Here is a 21,284-nt window from a genome sequence, read left to right on the forward strand (position 1 = left end):
GGGGGGGGGGGTAGAAGTACAAAAAGGCGCTAACATTTTTCTGAGACTATTAATCAATCTTCTTCCTACACGTTGCGGCAATCTGTAGTATTTTACGAAGAAAAAGTTAGTTACCAGCTAACGTCGACATTAACCAAACGGCTTGTCATATTTCACAGTTACAGATAATTCGCAATATATTCAGTAATACACTCGACTTAAACAGGGGAAATGTTTGAGTTCGACATTAATCAGGCGACATTAATATACCTGAATTTTTTACGAGATTAACATTAATCTTGCGTGAAACTCGAAATTCGCCAAGTCAGAAGTTGAACCGGAACATGATTTGAAAAACATTCAATAATTATGAAAACCATTGAAATTAGTAGCTTTCTTCAGGAACAAGATGTAAAACCCATAATTATCTTTCCTTGACCTGTTTTACGTTTTAGTCATTTAAGTATTGTTCATGAAAAAAAATATTTAAGCAGATTCCAAAGTAATACTGTTATTGAATTTGTGACTCAGTGCTTCCCAAATATCTTAATATTAATCCAGAGTAATTTTTTGATATGGCTTACCTAGAATCCCTCAAGTGGGTCCCTTGTATTCTTAACAACAGTATTCATCTAGACACAATGAAGATAAATCCGTTGTTTTCATAAGTATTATCAGTCCGGTAACACAAAATTGCAATTTTTAGATGTTAATGCAATACAGTGAAACCGCTGTCGTGTTACCTTTAAAGCACTTCCTTTTTCGTTCTACTTCGTATCCGCACAAAATTATTCAAACTTAGCATCTTAACGCTTAATTATATCTCATAAACGTTGTCTCAGTAACATTTTATCGCAACAAAAGGACGCTCCCATCCGGGTCGTATTAGTTATCTAAGGCAACACACAAGAGTGTTTTAAAAAAGTGCGGGTCATTTGAATTTATTTAGCCACACCCGGCTGAATACACGGGCGCTTTTATTCGTTGGACGTCAGAAAGTAATTATCCTGTGGCTTAACCGGCGAGGCTTTCCAATTGCTAGCCCGGATCTTCAGAACACTCATTTTAGTTTATAAATTATTTTAAAATATGCTTACCAAGTACCACTGCTCTCTGAAAAGTGGGTCTGGAAAAACCCCACTAGCAGCATCCCGATAATGAGGTTGACCATGGGACTCGGCACCTGGGGCTACTCGGGTGAACAGCTCGCGAAGTGGAGCAGCTGATGGGTTTGATACGTAATCTCTTTTCTTGCGCTTCTTTTCGTGCTGTTGTTGCACCCAATGCACCTGGAATCAATAACGTTCCATTATTTACTAACCGTGCTAATGGATACTAATGGCTTTTATTGATGAAACATGTATGCAACTACATTAATAGGACTTTTCGAGTTTGGGCTCATATTCCTCATATTCGTGCGCCATCAATATCTGTTGAAAGCCTCTCATTCGAAACCAGGAAAATAACTAGGAATTACGGGATCCGGAAGCATTTGACGGCAATCACAAACAAACGTACGACCATATCAGTCATGTGAGCCATTTCGGTCATGATGACATATGGCTGCGCGTTTTAAGGTCATATACGGGATTGTTTATTACGTAGTGAACCTGGCTCAAGTACATAAATTTTCCTTATAAAGGATAACGACCTATAATTTGTCTATGTGAATGGGTGCGATATTTGAATCACATCCCATAACATTGATCCCTCTAAGAATGAGCAAAAATTATGTATACATCTCTAAAAGATCCGGCGTTCCATGTGTAGTGCAATATTTCTTCTTCATAATGTAAATTTTTTCGACAATCTACTTTGACTTCGTTTCACCTAATCTTGTGTATGCCTCTCATTTGTTTAATTCCATTTGTGATGAGATAATCAAGCAAACAACAGCAACAGTTGAGCTTTTGGTGAACAATCAGGAAAATGTCGCTATTCATTTGGACATGGATACTGGAATAATTGTCAAATTTGAATAATCTTAAGAAACAGATATATCGGGTTATCGCAGTAAGTGATCAGCGCAATGTATTTGATCGACTTAATGATTGAAAGCAAATCAATTTTCCAATGCTATAAAGAAAACATAAATAGAGGTAAAAAGCAATGTCCTTACTTCTGACAGTCAAAACAGCTAATAGGCCAATGTATTGAGTGCAAAAAAAGCCAATCGAGGGTTGGAATAATACCTTTGGAGCTGTTGAAAACGCATGGTAGGAATATGCCCGAACCCAAACTCATTTGTTGATTCGCCAATCAAATCTTGAAGTATTTTAGACTCATGGTTAATAAAAAAATTAAATACGGCTTTTACATTATTTTCATAATATCTAACACTCTGAACAGAAGGAAACTATGTATTATTAAAGATGTTTCTATTCTTTAAGGGTGACTTTGAATTACCCCGTTTAATAACAAATTAACTACCGTCGACCTCCATATCTGATACACTCCACTCAGCTCCTATCCGTAGCTTCACCGCATTCAGTGTAATTATAATAGAATCTGTTCGTTGTTGAAAGAATATAATTTTGCATACTTTGACTGTATTATAGCCATTCCATTTTCAACGCATACACTGAAAACATACAATTCTTGAGTAAAATTATTGTACTAAAATAATTAGGTTTAATAATAAAAAATAAAATTTTGTTATAAAAAAACATAAAAAATTAAAGAATACGTATACAGGGTGATTCAAGATTGGCGTCATTCCACGTGATTCCATTGTCTGAGGGTGTCTTGGGAGTACAGAAAAAATAGTAAAAAAAATTAAATGTTATTCAAAACTCAGATCTTTGCAAAATACTACATCAGAAGGATGGCAACAATGTTTTTCAAGGTAATCTACCTAATTAACATTTCGTAAATACCTGTTCCTTCGTAATAATTAAAAACTCCGGTAATCACAGATAAACACGAAGATAACGGTGTCACCTTGCGGTCAGTGCTTCGACAAAACAGCCCCCCGAGTGCTGCGATCTTTTTGGGGCAAATAAGTGATATACCTAAATAGGTCACAACTGTCATCCAAAACCACCTGTTACAGGTTATGTATCATTGATCAAATAAAACACAATTCCGTTGTTAAAACACAAGGAGTATTCTCAAGAGCAAGAATTCCTGCCCGTTTCACTCCAAACATGTGTCCCAATCACTTTGCGTTTGGGCTCATATTTTGAGCAGCTTCTCGTGTTCGATTAATTAACTTCTGCTCAATTTGAACCGGTGTTCGTAACATCAGCGATTTAATGTGTTTTAGTGTCCTGTGCATATTACATACATGGTAGGAATGTAAGCCCTTCCTCGGGGGAGTTATCGGGACAATTAAGTAGCCGGTGTTTGAGAAAGTGCAGTTGTTGTGCAATGCTTCAAGTACTCGTGGAAGGCTCAGCTGCAATAATCTCCAATACCTGTTCCTCTAGGTCTGGAAACCGAGCACCTTTAGATTGTCCACTATCTGCGTCAATTTCGGTCCACTCGTCTAGTGTGTAGCTCTTTGCTGGTGTAAGTTGTTACAGCTTCTGCTATGTTACTGTAGCATTTTTCCATAACTAATCGGATATTCGCAAATTCGCTGTTGGTTTACATTTTGTGAAAGGAGCATCATAAAAAGCCACAGTTTGACAAATGCTTGTTATTATTGACAAAGGCTATCTGCCTGTAACTATCTGTTAATGACAAAAAACATCATTGCCGCTTTGACATTTCATATTCAAAGTATCTAAATTAAAATAGATCAGTAGCCCAATTTTCAAGTCCTCAATTATGACTTTTAATTCTTCTGTTTGTTATAGTTAAATAAACAGCCTCGTGATGTTCTCCAACGTAGTTTTCGATGCCAAGCACAGTAAATTTTACGAAAATTGAATGTCAAGTTTACGACTAATATATTCCAATATGTCTGGAATATTCCAGACATATTGGCATCAAAAATGATGGTTAAGTTCAAATTGTAAGCATTGACCATTGCGGTTCGTTTATAAATACGTACTGTATTTATAACTTAATTGAATTCCATATATCTATATTTGAGTGACAGAATTTTCACTTAACCATGAAGACATATTAATCATGTAGCATAAGTGTTAATCATTTTTTATTTATTGGGAGTTTTTACAAGGCTGGGCTTGAATAAATTTACCGCAAATCAAACGCTTTTGGTGCTCCCTAAAGAAACTTCTATAAACTCAGACGATCAGATCAGGGCTTTTTACTGGAAAACCGTTTGTAGTCATCTCCCACTTAAACATTTTGAACTTATTAGATTTATAATATCCACATTAAACAAAATATTTATTGAATAATTATAATGGTGATTGATCATTAGCGAGTTGAAAGGTTAAAAGTTTTTGGGTCACTTTAGATAAGAATGACTCCAATAACTTTGTAGATGAACGCCATTTGAGCATTTTACAGAATTTTAAATTCGACTATTTACACAATTTTGGGATAAAGAAATTTATTTTTGTCAATATTATTTTGTTTTTTGTCAAAATTTTTTAGAAAACGCTTTTACTGATCCATCGATAGCCAACACTTGTTTTTTTCTTTGGCCACCTCGTTCTCTAAATCTTCGAGGGCTCTATCGAGAGGATCCGGAAAATTATTTATCAGTAATCCTAGTGATATAGTTTAGCATTCAGTAGAGTGTATATTGACCTGTAAAATTTAACAGTGGAAACATGTCCGGGTATAAACCAAAAATATAGCATAAAATTCCATAAAAAAATGAACACTAGAGAGAGAGAGAGAGAGCTGCATCCAAACTTATAATTTTGCAATTATTTTTTATCCATTCTTTAAGCTTTCTTTTTTGAGAGACTCTATCAGCTTCTAAAGTTTTAAATTCTTTTGTCAGATTGTTAAATATATTAATCGCTCTTATGTAACTATTCTTATTCCTGACTTTCAAAGTGTGTTTAGGAATAATTATACTTTTGTTTCTAGTTATGCTATGAGACTTGAGGTATTAGTTCTTAGGATCGTAGTAGTGATAGCTTAGAGATTCATAGATGAAGAGTTGTTGTAAAACCATGGGTTTGCTGTCAACAACACTATTATTTTTATTTACAATTTTGACGATTCGTTTCTGTATAGTTTGCAGTAATTTCTTATAATTTTAGTAAACTCCGCCCCAAATCAAAATTCCATAACATGATGCTATGGAAAAAAGCATAATAGATCATTCTCATTATTTCAGTTGGCATTGCTTTCGAAATCTTATAAAAAATGTACATAAGGTATTTTGTTTTTTATGATGTAGTCAATCTGTTTGTCCCACCTCAGGTTACTATCAAAAATTATTCCAGATATCTGCAATATTCTACCTTAGTTAATTGTTTGTTTCTTATCATGACAATTGTTTGAACAGGCACACTATCCTTATAGTTTCCGAAAGCCATATAAACCGCCTTTTCAACGTTTAAGGACAATTTATTCGAAGCTGTCAACTCTCGATAAGTAACAATTCATAGTTTTTTAAGTGTCGTTCCAAGAATTACCAGCAGCAACAATAGTAGTATCATCTGCATAAGACAATATCGCTTCAGCCGGGATTTCCTTTAACAAAGGCCAAATCATAGTCATTATATAACAGTTGTAGATAAGAAGTATAAAACGCTTGGAAATTCAGTTACTACAAAATACCTTTATCGCTTACTACATTTGCAGACTTCCGAAATTGTTAAATAGCAAGGAAACGGAAATAATGTTTAGTCGCAAAAACTACGAATGTAGATGAAGTTGTAGAATGTAGTATCTCAAATCAAATAAATCAGTTGATTCCAGCTACTAGATCAAAGGTTCTGATAGTTTTTGTACCAAGGCATACAAGAATTCGCAATTTGTCCAAAGCGGATGAATTCGTTTATTGTGTTCCATTTGTCCAAAGCGCTGCTTCCGCAAAATATGAGTCTTATATAAGAAAATGGCATAGGAGCCAGACATTTTTTGAATAAAACTTAATTAAGATCGTCTTTTTTTGAGCCTAAAAATGTCTCTTATGCGACACCCTGTATATCGATCGATTCATTTCTCGGTGAGACACTCGGAATGACGCATAAAGTAGGTGATCCTATAAACAAAAGTCCAAATAATCTGGACCAAGAAATGGTAGCGGACATAATATGGAACGCTCACACTTGCTTCACCATTATCATAAAAGTTCACAAGATAAAGGACCGTCATGGCCAGACAATGCATGGATTGAAAAGTTCGCCGGGCTCATAAGTCGTAGAAAACCAGAATGGCTTCTGGACAGTTGCACTGTAACACTATACACGCATCGGTGACAGGTCAACCCGTTATTGCCCCACTCTACCCCCAACAGCAATCCACAAGCACATGGCAGTATATACACAGCGATGGCACCAGTAGAAGAACCAGTTATCAAATAGAGACAAGAATAATACTTCCACGTTATCTTCCCCCATTTCATAACGTTTACTGCAGGCGTGAAACAAGGAATTCAAATGATGGACTGCCTAGGAGCCGTGCCAACTTTTCAGCTCATCAAAGTTGTTAAATATGGTCTGGTAATCGTGCCAAGTCTGTTGAAAGCAGGCTTAGACCGGGAATAAAATGGAGAATCACTGAGTGCCTGTAAAGTACATTTAAACATAGCGGCAAAAATTAAGACGCCTTTAAGCTACAACATAAAAAACGTATAACAACCAAAGTCCTCAAACTGCATCACAGCTCCAAACAATGAATGTTCAGGAACTATTCGACAAAAGACGAGCTAAACATGTTAACTAACGGGTGTGCAAAAAGCAGAAATTGTGTATGAACCAAATCGAAAAATAAAAAACAACAGGTACGTAAAAAGGCGCTTTTAATGTTGGTTTCCAATGTATGTAATCAATTACTGCGACAATACAGAATACATTTTTGGATAAAATCTCATTAGGAAATCTGAAGTAAAACAACACTGTAATGAGGCACACTCTACTCTAGCTCGCACATGCGACCGTCGCTTGCTGAATTAACCAGCCCTTCAGAAATGATGGATTTTTCTCGAGTGCAGGGAATTTTAATTGGAAAAGTACAGAGATAAAAAGTTTCTGTCGGAAATCTTGAGCCAATTAAATTCCAAGTAGAAGCGTGAAATGTGAACTTTTTCGACCGTTATACATGTGAAAACTAGAAACTTTCCTAGTGTTAGTTGTTGTTCAAGTTCTAAATGAAATTCAATCCACATGGATTTAATTATCAGGAACTGTTAGCACGTTGTCAATAGTGTTTTGTTATATAAAGGTGACAAAATAACTTATTTCATGAATTGCCTCAAATATTTATCTTCACCGAGACTTACACTAATTGATTGATTTTCAGTGTTGCTTTTTATGGTAGGAAATTTAATATAAGACTAAATATTCAGATATTTCCGTCAAACTGTATAGTTAATTATCCCAACTTTAGTAGCGATTGTATCAAAAGCACAATGTAATAAGTTTGAACGAAAATTTTAACGTCCAATTAAAACTTTACGAACAGTAATAATGAAATACATTTAATTAATACTCGCATATTTATGAGTGGCTGCGTAAGAAGAGCTCATTAGTTTCACGGAACTTTGTTCAAGGTATTGTATGCCAATAACGACTTTCAACGAAGGAAGCCGTTTAATGGCATGGTAGGCTTATAAAATAATTTCCTAGATAAGATAGGCTTTAAGAATGTGTAGGTGGTGAAACTTCAAGTTAATGAGAACACTCTTGAGAGTTAACTTTGTAGTGGATCGCCAAGTGATATAGTCACCTAATGAGCAAATGGAAGATATGTTAGGTGCATGTTGTTCTGAAGCTGCATGAGGTGTCTAATACTAATTTTCCACTAGAGGCATCGCATAGGCTTTCTTAACGATTGTTTCGATTCTTCGTTGCGGCCTATCTCAATTTTGCTGGGCTGATTTGAATTCAGATATATTGAATATACTTTATACATCTTAGTGGCTTAATATGTAAGGATAACATTGTGTATCAAATACGTGTCCTATAAATGTGTGAATCTTAAACTATACTGCTTTTCACAAAAGCCCAAATAATAACGAGAGAGTCCGATCTCTAACTCTCTCAGGACTAGCCAGTCAAACTAACCTAAACTAATTGTTTATATTGCACTGTGAAAAAATTTTGTCCAATTTCAACTGCTTGATATTTTAATTGTAAAGTTGCTTAATAAACTACAATGATATTTAATAACAGACACCAGATTCTATTAGTATAAGTTGTAATATTTCAATTTGTAACATTTATTTTTAAATCTCCTTAACATCTTCCCTTACTGTGGTCCTATATAATGTATATTTTCTTGATCCCCTTGAGCTTGATGGAAAGTACGTACTTTTTCCAGTGTTTTCGATTGCCAAAGCATAACTTTTACCCATTATAAATTTTCTTCATCTCGTGCGGAAAGTAATGACTTTCGCCACACACGTTGACAGCTTGACCTTGTCACTTACTGTCAGATGTCATGTTTTCACAACATTTTAAAAGCCTTTTTTCAAAACCTTACACTTTCCCCGGCTAGTTTCTACCGAAGATCAAGAAAAATAGTATACGGAACGCGAAACGAAAGCCGAAGGACCGCCACTGCAGTGGCGCAACTTCGACTTTTGTCTCGCGTACTGTAATATAATATTATTTATTTGTATATGACAAGCAAACAACAATAAACCTTCGAATTGTATTTCGTCAGAAAATCGCATCTGATATAACATAACATAACATTCATTAATTTGTTATGTTTATTATCATGGGAAAAAGGTGATTAATTTATATCGCATGCGTTCAGTATTGTATTGAGAAGCAATTTTGAAAAATCTGAAATTGGCAGGAAGTGTTATTTGATTTACTTACTGAAAATCTGCAAACAATATTTTAATTATATGGGAGATCCAAACTGAACGTCCAAAAAAATGAGGAAATTATTTTAAATCTAATTCCAAATGCAAGAAGAAGACAGCCTTAAACACTTCTAACTCCAGGACCATATGCGATTCCATAATCTCTATAAGTTCAAGCGTAGACCACTCCTGGAAAAACCAAAGCTATCAAATGCACAACTTTTCAAATACGTGAATACAAAAAGCATTAGGGTGAAATCCCCGAATATTGAAAATCATTGCGCTCATAACCAATTCAAAATTGAAATAAATCAAGTTTTACCACCAAAGAACTTGAGAATGGTGTCTAATAAAATAGCTTTTAGAAGCTTTGATGGCGTGGCTTTGGGGATGGATGATAGGTTATGTTCTTTACATTAAAACCAAAAAAAAGACAGCAAAACTGAAATGTATCTGAAATAATACTCATTATTATCGATTTATTATTTACTCTGTAATTAGCAAAATTAATAACTAGAATTTTAAATTAATTGGTCTAGTAGTTTACCAGGCTCTACTTTACCTTCGCTTAAAATTAGCTTATTTCTGTGGAACTTCCTCCATCTACTGATTGAACAATGTCTGAAAATAGTTCAGATTACTTGAGCCCTACTGTTCTATAATAATGAAGCTTTGAAGTTCGGCGAAATATGAACTCCTCCTATGAAGTTACTTTTTCTTGCTCTTGAGCTTAACTTGCACATTGGCGGCGCAACAAATTTAGTTTGCCTTATATTGAAAATATAAGAAGCCATGAGAAGTTGACGATAGCTTCTGTACACAGTTATCAAGCTCAGTCGCCAACATACATGCATTATATTATTTGATACCTAATTTTAACATATTTTAATAACTAAATTTTAAAGTTTCTCCTTCGGTTTAAAAATATATTCACTTTCTCTCTTTTTGGGTCTTTATTTGGGTAATAAGATTAATAATACAGTTTGGCATTAAGGCGTTAATATATTTCAATTTCTAATATCTGCTATATAATTTTATAGCAATTTATTTTTAAAGTTTTAACTTTCAATGGGTAACGATGTCGACGTATTGATTGATCGTTTAGCAACCAGTCACGTTTTTAGCTTATATCACCGCATGAGAAACGATCTATCAAAAACATAAAAGTGGAATAGTCTCCTAACTGGAATAACCAGAATAGTATTTGATGGTCACCGAAGGACATTTGCCACTTGGCGGCAATTTGGCCGACCAAAGCAATGCGTTAAGCAGAATTTATGATCCAATAAAACGGAAATACAAAGACATCCCAGAGCGGATTCCGACGTAAACTGGGACTGTCCTTTTGGGATTCTTTGAGCGGTGGAGGGATGTATCGTTGAAATAAAATTCTTAGATGTATTTATCAGCGGACGATGTTGCTTTTTTACTCGAACCGACGCTCAGGGATACTTTTGTGGTCAAAATAGAAACATTTATTTTGCCACGGTTAAAAGCCCGATAGAAATCCCTATGGTTTAAGTAAGGATAATACACGCTCAGTTTTTAATTTTACTTGTTTGCTGCTGGCATTTGTTCTGAGCTAGCTACACATATATCTAAGCCACGGCTTATGAGTTTAACCTGAAAAAACATTTTCTTAATGCACCTTTTTACCGATTTAAGCATTGTTAATCGAATATAAGGGCTACAAGGCTGAGAATCTTTATAAAAATGATGCTCGTTTGTTTTTCTGAAAATTTAATTCCGAACAAATCACTAACATAAACAGTAATTTCATTTTCCATCTAATAGAATAGAAATGTCTTTTTTCATCTGTCCGTATTCATTATAGAAACAAAATAATTCGTGTTTTACTCATTTTAGTTCAATTTCCATTTGTGTATACTTAACTCTAGTACGCTTTTATGTCGAAGCTGCAATGAGCGATCAAGGAAAGTTTCGCATTAGCGACGCTCTTATCGCTGCTCGACTAATACGTGCTTAGATGAGCAAGTGCAATACAAAATAGAGTATAGGGAGAAAGCATTTCCGGTTTGCTAATAGGATTCAAACACTGTCCTTTTAGGTGTGACAAGATGAAAAACGTCTTTCAAATGTAGTCGTTTCTGTCCTCAATCTCTCTCGTTTAGCTAGTGAGATAGGACAGAAAATATAATTGGTTATTGACTCAATGAACCCCAGAGTTGGCCATGCAGACAGGCTACTGCAAATTAATGTTTAATATAAAAAGCTTTTCAAAACTTTTAAAGTCTAAGGGTGCACAAGGTGAAAAAATTTGCTCAAAATATTAAATTTTTTTTTTCTGACCTTAATTGATGAGATATTTGCTAGTCGTACCAATAATTGTTTTTCGTATTATCGTACTTTTTTCTAACAAAATAATAAAAATTACAGTATTAGGAAATAGATAATATGTGAGAAAAGTTTTCCTCATATTACTGCAGGCAGTAGATTTCATGAATATTTTATACGTTTTCGGCGCACGTTTACTTATTTTCGGCACTACTCCTTACGACCGGAAATAAAATTTGAAGATGGTCCATGTTGTTGATTCTCCTGTGATATAAATGTTCAACTATCCTTCCATCTTTTCGGTGGTCTTCCGATGGGTCTTTTACCAGCTGGATTTCCCTTCGACACAATCTTGGCTATTCTGTCGGGGTCCATTCTTTCTACATGGTCCCGCCAGCATCTTCTACGCTTTAGTTCCCATCTGATTACATCTTCCACCTTCCAGGTCTGTCTTATTTTTGCGCTTCCGCTCTATCCCGTAGTGGTTTTTCCCGTTATCGACCTTAGAGTCTTCATCTCTGCCGTTCTTAACATACATGTTTTGTTTGTGTCTGCTCGGGTCTCGATGCCGTACGTGAGTATTGGTCTTACGCATGTTTTGTATATTCGAACTTTACGGTCGATGCTCATATGTTTGTTGTTCCATATGACGTCTCTTAAGCAACCGGATGTTAACGAGGCTTTGTTGATCTAGAATTTGAGATCTTTAGTTGGTTGGTTGCGGCTGGAAATATCCGCTTTAAGATATCTGAAAGTTGTGACGCCCAACAATTTCATTATTTATAACCGGCTTACATCTCCTTGGTTCTCTGGCAAATGTCATACATTTTGTCTTGGATATTGATATTTGCATATTAAATTGTGTGCTGACTTGACTGAATCTGTGAAGTTGTTGTTGCAAATTGTCCTCCGTTTCTGCCAATATTGTCGCGTCATCAGCGTAGCAAATTATGCTAATGGGTTTTCTGTTGATCCTATACCCCATACATAAGCCGCTGATCTCTTCAATGATCTCGTCCATAACTAGGGTGACTAGAAACGGGCTTAAGCTACCCCCTTGTCTTATACCCTGCAATATCGGTATGCCATTTGTTGTCTTATAATCAACTTTAATTCGGGTCGAATTGTCTGTGTTTAGGTAGTATACTTTTTTCTTCAAGATCGTGATAATGCCTTCCAGTTGGACACGGTCACGGTTTCTTTTATTTGGCGTATGATAAATAGGACGTCAGTTGTAGACCTATTTCTCCGGAATCCCTGCTATTCGTCTTTAATTTCGATATGTTGTTCCAGGTTGTCTTTAATACGGCCGGTGAATAATTTCATGGAAGACCATAGAAGAGTTATACCCCTGTAGTTTTCTGGGTTGGTTTTTTATCCTTTTTTGAAGATGGGTATGGTGAAGCTCTTGTGTCAATCGTCGGGGATTGTTTGTGAGCTTAATATTCCATTGAAGAGTTGCGCTAGTTTTTTTGTGAGTTCATTAGCGCCATACTATAGAAGTTCGTTGGGTATATTGTCCACACCTGGTGCTTTTCTATTTTTAAGCTTTTTTGTTCCGTTTTTTTTAACCTTTTCGGCGCACGCTTACTTATTTTCGGCACTACTCCTTATAACCTGAAATAAAATTTGAAAATTCTGAGACAATTGCAAGTTAAAAAATCACCCTGTATATACAGTGTGCCGCACTTAAGATGGAAACACCCCTGTATTTTAGTTATTTTTAGAAGCAAGGTTTTCAGTTTCGGTACAGAGGTAGAATGTCATGAGCTTAATTCTTTAGGGTACCCCTTTCTACCTTCAGATAAAAACCCAGCCTACTACGACTTTGCGAATAGAAGCAATATGCTATATTCTGCGATGCGTTAGAGACATCGGAAAAAGTTACTAGAAAAAGTTGTTCAGGATGTTATTTTAACTCTAAATACTAAGTTTCAAGTGAAAAGTCAAATGTTGGCACTCTTATAAATTTTTACTCAAAATCCGAATTTTCGTATCAGTATTCACTAGAGAGCCATTGAAACAAATTAGCCGCGTCTAATAATTGTGTCAGTGCGCTGACAAAATTGCCTATTGAACATTTCAGTTTAAGGGAGAAAATAGAAATAATTAGATTATCTGGTGATGGAGTTCGAAGTAGCAGACAAGTTGCGGAATAATTCAATATGAGACACCCACAAAGAAATCCTAATAGACAAAACTGCGGCAGGGGTGAATTTGCGTTTCACTCAAACTGGAAGTGTGTTGAACAGTCCGCTTCACGCTCAACTTCGAAATCGAACACACAATGATGATTCCATCATAGCTTCGGTTCATGTCAATCCTCAAATGAGTTTACATCTGAGGGCTGTTGAATTAAATGTAAGTAAAGAGAAAATTAGAAGATGCCTGGTTCGTCATAGAATAAAGCCCTCCAAAACAAAATTTCTGCACACGTTGAGAGAAGGTGATGACTTGAAAGGCGTAGAATATTGCTTGTGGGCCCAAGGAAATTTTTTAAATGATAGAACTTTTTTAAGAAAAATTATGTTTATGGATGAGGCTACGTTCACTACCAATGGGATAGCATCTTCTCAAAACTGGAGATACTGGTCTACAGAAAATCCGCATTGGGTTATTAACTGCAATAGCCAATATTCACAAAAAGTTAATGAGTGGTGGGAAATTTAGATGACAGAATAATTGGTCCGGTTTTCTTCTACACTACCTTACATGCTGACCGATTGCTTAATTTTTTTAATAATGAATTCTGGGATATTATCGAGGATCTGCCTATCAACGTGGGACACGAAATGCTTTTCCAACTAGACGGTACATCTATTCATGACTCCCTGTTGGTCCGGGATTGGCTAAATCGATATTTGCTATTAAGATGGATTGGCAGAAAAAGCTCTTTTGAACAGTAGCCCCCTCGCTCTCCTGACCTTACGCCATTATATTTCTATTTCTGGGGTACTATCAAGAATAAGGTTTATAAAGTAAGACCTCAAATTCGAGAAGAACTATGTGAGAGGATAAGACAAGCCTGCCGTGAAATAAATGTAGCTGAACTTATGAGAGTTGACAATAACAATCGCAAACGCATTGAAAAGTGCATCAGGCTTGCAGGTGGACTAGTTAAAGCAGACAACATTCGATAATACTCTTATTGTATTATTACTGCTTTTAAAACGTGACTATTATTTTATTTTTATGGTAAATATTGCAACCCGCTTGGAATGCTCCAATGCAAAATCATATTTAACTATTTTAGTCCAGCGAGTTACTCGACTGAAACAGCGTTAGCTTTTTAAACTCAGTTTAACTTTGTTGCATCCCATTTTCAAGCACAAACGTATTTTAGAAAATACATGTTCCACAATCCAATAACAAAATGTAAATGCATTGAATTACGAATTAAATGAACAAAAATAAATAAAAATGTGAGTAAACAGTTCAGCATATTTAGTGAATAACATTTCTAGAAATTAGGTGTTGTTTGCAAAACAGTTAAGTACATTGTACACAAACAGAAACTCCTTTTCAACAGAAAGTCAATATCACAAGTAAATGGAATCATAATCGGCACCATTTCCCAACCCACGATTAACTTTTAATAAATGTTTACGATTTGATAAGGTTAGTCTCGCAATTGAAACCACTGTTGGGAACCCGAACGGTTTGTTCAATTTCCCGTTTATTTATTTAATTTAAAATAAATATCAAAATGTTTTATACACTTTTATTTAATTTATGAAATAAATTTCTTACTTATTAAATACTAAATAATGGAGGAAAAGACTGTTATGCAATTTTGGTAAAATGCACGACCGCGATGTGTCTCGACTGAAGTTTGTAGAGTGTCTTATTTGGGGACAAATCAGACGGTCTTTTATATCAAAATTCGATGACGTTTTTGTTTATCCAGAATCGTTCTTCTTGGAACGTGAAACCAAAAGGCTATCTTATGTCTGAAATATTACTAAATCAATTAACCATCCTAGAAGAAAAATATACTTAAATAATGAAATGGTCACTTTAGGATGACTAGTTGAAAGAATTATCACCACTTCCACAGATGGTGTCGGACAATCTTATTTAGATAAACGCTCATCGATTCATGAAAGCTTCTAAGCGCGAAAAAGGAAAAATAAGCTCAACCACTTTGTTTGTTGTAACATCAAAACGCTATTAGGTTATTTATAGCTAGATCGCGTTCGAATGTTGTTTAGGTAATCAGATGCGTACGTGAGAACCCAGAATTAACGGAATAATCATGTCATCAAGGCATGGTACATAACACCACACACCAATTTGAAATAGTATACATAATTTACTAAAACTCTATTTGTATTGCAATTTGAATAATAGATAAACTATTCACAAAGGAATGTAGGTAAACGTTCAAGTAGAATTTGAAACTGGGTCGACGGACTTAGGAAAGTAAGTTTACCAAATAGGTTCTGAAATAGCTGTGAGGATTCGTCATTGTTGATTTAAGATATCACGTAAAATAGCTAGTGGAAGAGGCCGGAATTAAACGAAAAGGGTTTCATTTGCAACTAAATTACTTCGGGGTTTAAATTAAGTTCAAGTAACCACTGAAAAAAAGCAATAAGTAAACTGGTTTGACTAAACGAATTAAATTCGATTAAAACGATTAGAATATAAAATTATATATTAGTATGGATAAGTAGGTAGATCGCTCTTAATCACAACAGTTTATAATAGTTTTAGCTTCATAACTGAGGAACTTAACTAGGAATTGTTATAATGTTATTTGTGTACAGCTTCAGCTAGACTTTTCACATAGCCGTGTCATAAAAGTAAGACCCGTTTCATATTTTAACAATCACGCTTTATTATCCAATAATTTTGTCAGGCTGTGATAGAAATAAGATATTTCGTTATCCTTATTTGCAGTTGCTATTCAAAGGCTCCCCCTGAAAACGGAATGCAGGGAAAAAAACTATTTTTGGCACTCACCAGAACATCGAATATTTAACAAATCTAAGTTAGCGTAAAGTTAAGCACTACTTAAAAGCATATACACGTTCAGTCTTTTCATTAACTGGTATTGCGACCCAGCCTTCGTAATATAGTTCTTGCTAACTTTGCGACTGTGAATAATTAACACTCTATTTAACAGCAGAAGTATACTTGTTTTACGTATTTTAAGAAAAACCTTAAATTGTGATTACTAAAGCCAATAAATAAAAGCAAAATTAATTAAAGATTTTTCTAGGTTGAGAAACAGATCCTGAATTTTTATTACTACTAAATCTAATGAGATATGTCACCCTTCAGTGCCGACTCTTAGACTAGTTAGCTTTGTAGCGCGATGGTTTTGACGCCAAAAATGAAAATATATTTTTTTAAATACGGCGGGGTACATGAGCGACTTTTTATAGCCGCTACTAGCGACTATGGGCGACAGTCTGCAAAACATGCAACTTTAAATGACGCTAGCGATTGTCGTTCTGTATCGAACAAACAGGACTGAATGGGATCAAGCAGACCGGTGGTAAAATGGTGGTAGCTTCAGATGAATGTGTTTACTTAATTTGGCTTATAGTAAACTGGCATGGGGGACTTTTGATTAGAAGTGTGATAAACGATTATTTTTCTGTAATGGGTTACAACGTTTCAGTTTCACTTTGGTAATACGTTTCAAAAGGAATATGTCACTTTTTAAATTTTTTATTAAAATGCGGAATGATGATGATAGTAGAAATAGTGATGATATATAATGATTTCCATTATTAAAAACATAATTATTAACATTAGTAAACTAAAAATAAAATATTCTAAAATCAAAAGCAAAGCATGGGTCAGGAGTAACTACTTAAACACCAAAAAAACTGATAAGAAACTAGAGTGATTAAATAAAATATACGGTTTATATGTTTTATTTAAAATCTCATTTCCATTTAAAACTGAATTAACATTTAAGAATAAAAATTTTTTGCAGATGCTTTCTACTGAGTCGAGTTCTTCGCTCGTTTATGATGGCACCCGCTTTAGAAAATTATTTCTCGCATTTCGTTTCACAATAACATTAAATAATCTACAATAAAAATAGAAATGCGTGTTTGGCAAACCTAAACGAAGTATTACTCGAGTTAATTTTGGTACCACCAAAAAATGTGTCGATCTTACAACGTTTATTACTATTCATATAACTTTCATTTAATCTCTGACTGAATTTGACTAAAACGTTTGTTATTTTACATTTCAACTGTGATGGAATTTATGTCTTAGACTCTCAGTTTGGTCATCGCTTCTATGCAAGTGCACATTCTGCTTAGTTTGCTGGTAATGGGCATTTAATTCCCAAGCTTAGTTTCTTGAGAGAAATCCCTTTTTTAAGATTTATTACAGAATGTCAGAAAACTAAATAATTATAGACTCAAAATGCTGAATTATATCATCGCAGCAACTAAACAAATTTTCACTGGTTCCTAGAGAACTGAACAGTAATTCTTATCAACTAAAAGTGATACACAATCATCAAGGCAACGCGCAACTACATACAACATATTTTCCGTTGACAAATGGTTACTGAAACTGCTGCAACTGAGCGCTTGACGATGCCACATCGGTTCTCTGCTGACGCGAACCACTTTCTCAGGCTTATGGGACGGTTGCAAAAACAACCTTTAAATCGGCAAACGGCTTCAGCTGATGCGTAGTGCGCACAACTGTTTTGGTTTTATGAGCCGGTTTAAAAAAAAACCGGTAAAATCGGCTAGCTGTAACTACGGTTACAGGTTAAAAGTTTGGAACACTGTTATTTTAGCGGTTACGTTAAATACGGACCATCCCTACTTTTGATGCTTGACAAAAGTCGCCCGTGTGCTGGTGCCCTTTGAGAGTATAAGTATCTAAAGGGTCTCCAATTAGAACGACGGATTTAAATTAATTTGAAATAAAACAGACATATTTGTGGCACAAGTTTGAAGCATTGTTGGACGATTTCACATTCTTTATAAAATCTGTTAATTTTATTACTATTTTCTGAAAGCAGGCCAAACCGTGACATCATATTCCTTACAAGCTGGTAATAGACTTCGTTCTCCTTGTAAACTAGCGGGTAAGTAACAATGAGAAGCAGTCAGATGTACCTATCTGTGAAAAGCAGAATTTCCAGAATAGATATTCTTTCTCCAATCAAAGGCACCTATAAAAAAATTAATTATGGGAACCATAAACAATACATTTGTAAAACTGTTTCAGAAAAAAACACAGTTTTAGGGTACGTTCGTAAAGGTTTAGTTGATTTCTGAAAAAATTGGACGTCTTCATATTAGACACTTATCATCACGCCTAGGCAAAGAACGAATATAGGGAGCTTATTTTGTGGACTTAAGGCGAAAACTGACCAAGTCTAAAATATAATTTTATGGTAAATGCACTTTTAAACCAAGCCGAAAATTATATGAGAATTCTTTTGAAAACTTTGTCAATAAAAACGCATTTTATTGCACCTATTTGTGTGGCCTTGGGGGAATTCGTCAGTTTCTGAAAACAAATATATAATTTTCTTAAATTACTTCGTCAACCAAACACAAATACGGCAATTTTGGACTTTGTCACTTTTAGCTTTAAGCCCACGATTCAGGGCTGAACATAAATGTTAATATCTCGAGATTAATGGAATGAAATCGATCAAATTTAGGTCGAAATTAGTACAGCGGTTTAGTAGTTATAAATACGAATTGTTAGCTTTGTAGGTAAGATGGAGAAGGCAACGACTCCAAGACAATTTAAACATAAAATACAAATTAAGATGTTCTACTTCAAACATTGAAATAAAAAAACACATTTTTAAGGCAGCAGTTTAAATTAACACCTAAATCAGGTAAAGACAGTGGGAACCCGTCTTCAATATTTTTTTCCAAACCGTCTGAATAGTTAAATAAAGGCGAAAGCGAAATATTTCTTTCTCCTTTATTAGACCAGGTGGAATAATAAAGTCTCGAATTTTCTCATGAATTCAATAAACCTACTTTTTAGTGTACGAGTACCTTAAAGGGGATCTTCTTGACGAAAACCCGTTTTACAAATGTAGTATTTGTATTGCCTATAATTCGTTATCTTTTTATTGGCATCTTAGAATATAAAAATATATCGATTTAAATTTTCAGGTTTTATTCCATTTCGGTAGTCCTCTTCAGTGCACCAAGTAAACCTTTTGGTGCACCAAGTAAACCTTTCGGTGCACCAAGTAAACAGTTATACTAATAAATAAAGGGTGGAAGACCCACTGCAGAAAGCCGCATTCAATAAAGGTCTCTGTTAACTGTGCATATAATTAAATACCCATTACGAAATTGTAAACACACACATAATGAGTTTCATTAAAATTATACAAAACTCAGTTAAAAAAATTGAGTAAAAGCGCCCTATCGCGTCGAAAGAAGCGAGTAGCGCTTGCTTTCCAATAATTGCTTTTTACTGCGATTTCAAATGTTAAATTAAAAAAAAATTAAGAGTCTTAATATATCGACTGTTAAGTTGACAAATTCCTGCCATACTCATCTAAACTCTAAGCAAAAATAAATTCATAAATATTTAATAACAAGATCGAAACCAACCCGACTCGAGCGATAGATATAATATTGAAAACAGACAAGCGAACACCAAACTCAGGGGCGGATTAACCGAGGCGTTAGCAGGAAGGAGCCGCAGCCCAGGTTCCAACCTTGAGAGAGCCCCGTGAACTCCGACAATTCAAAAATGTTCACATTTTACTGTTAAAAAGTGGGCCCTATATTCATTTCAGTACCGGGCCTCCTATAGCTTTAATCTGCCTCTGAACAAACAAGTTGGTTCGAAAATTTCAACTCTCAACTCGCTACTCGACTGCAAATTGCCTGATATTATATTATACCTGACATAACAAAATATAACCTGATATTGCAAAAAGCACTACTACTTCGTCGCCAATTTGGCACCATAGCTTGTTATTTTCTAGGAATTATTTGTTTTTCAAGCTCTTATGGTAAGTTCAGTCAGAATGAGAATTTGCAATCGTTCGTAGTTACTTACTTCTTTTAAAATGGGGACTTTTGGTGAATAATTTAAAATTGGTGAACAAAGCCGCCATAAAATTTTACATCATTAAATTAAGTATTACATAGAAACATGTAAGTTTTCTTACAAAATTTATCATGAAAATCGCGGGAAAGACAGCCATTAACGTGAAGGTTTTAATGTACTGCAAACAAGATAATGACTGAACCAGTTTTATCACGTCGGTGCCACACGTGCAGCGTGCACATAACCAGAACAAAAATATGTCGCCCTACATTAAGCGGTGCGGGCGTTTCTGTGAAACTCGGATTCTCTTCTGTTATTTCTTTGGTTTGTCGTTGTTTTTCGAGATAAATAGAAAATTGGCTCGTATTGCAGTAAAACGCAATTTCGGAAGATTGAATTAGAGCCGAGACGTTTATATGAACATTGAGCGAGCATCTGGTAAAGTCCGCATTCAGGGAAAACTTGCGGTGTTATATTGGACTTTCAACGGTTCCGACAGTAAACTTAATCTCTCAATGGATCTTGAAATAATCAGATCATTCATCGCAATATATTGTTTTAACCCATATAATCTGCCTAATAAATAGGATAAAATGATGAAAGAGTTTTACTTAAAAAACATGGATTTTAATTAAATATTCAATAAAATTAATTGCGCGTTCATGACGGTTGATCATTTTCCGTGTCAAGACCATCTATACATTTGCCCCACTTTATTTGATTTGTAAGAAGAAAGAAGAAACCTAGACAATTCCGGGCCAGCTGCGGGCTCTAGTCCGGGGAAGTCCTTAATAATGTCAATAAAGTAGATCTACATAAAAATTTAAAAAAGTAGCCACTAATAGTACCTTACCAATTTTTTATTAATCTTCGGCGGTCACAGTCATACCCCTAAATGTCCATATGAAGCCATACTATGTGATTAATTGAAAAAGAACGCCTGCATTAGCTATTGTAACGGTTAAAAATGGATTTTAAAATAGTGGTCCACCGGTCTGAGAACCTGTTGTCAAATGTAGGTAGTTGTAAGTAATGATTGAAATAATCTTTTGTTTTCAACCGAAATTTATTTGTAATTCAGATTCAGTAAACAGGTTTGTCAGGTTAGGTTAGCAATATTTCAAGTATTATTTATATT

The 21,284-nt window shown here is 34.9% G+C and overlaps 1 protein-coding gene across 4 annotated transcripts in view; it reads right to left on the reverse strand.

Annotated features, from left to right (window-relative positions):
- The window catches only part of LOC109534691 (furin-like protease 2), a 904,557-nt gene that overhangs the window by 196,594 nt on the left and 686,679 nt on the right, over positions 1-21,284 (reverse strand). For 3 of the 4 annotated variants that reach the window (XM_048670198.1, XM_048670177.1, XM_048670187.1), the window contains one exon: positions 1,077-1,268. In XM_048670198.1, the coding sequence (XP_048526155.1) occupies positions 1,077-1,268 (192 nt within the window). Of the gene's footprint in view, positions 1-1,076; positions 1,269-8,328; positions 8,578-21,284 lie in introns of those variants that run through there. The other variant, XM_048670208.1, reaches the window with a different exon arrangement.

The sequence above is a fragment of the Dendroctonus ponderosae genome, unplaced genomic scaffold (genome assembly GCF_020466585.1).
Source record: "Dendroctonus ponderosae isolate FM_Combo_2020 unplaced genomic scaffold, Dpon_F_20191213v2 Dpon_F_20191213_1, whole genome shotgun sequence".
Taxonomy (NCBI): domain Eukaryota; kingdom Metazoa; phylum Arthropoda; class Insecta; order Coleoptera; family Curculionidae; genus Dendroctonus; species Dendroctonus ponderosae.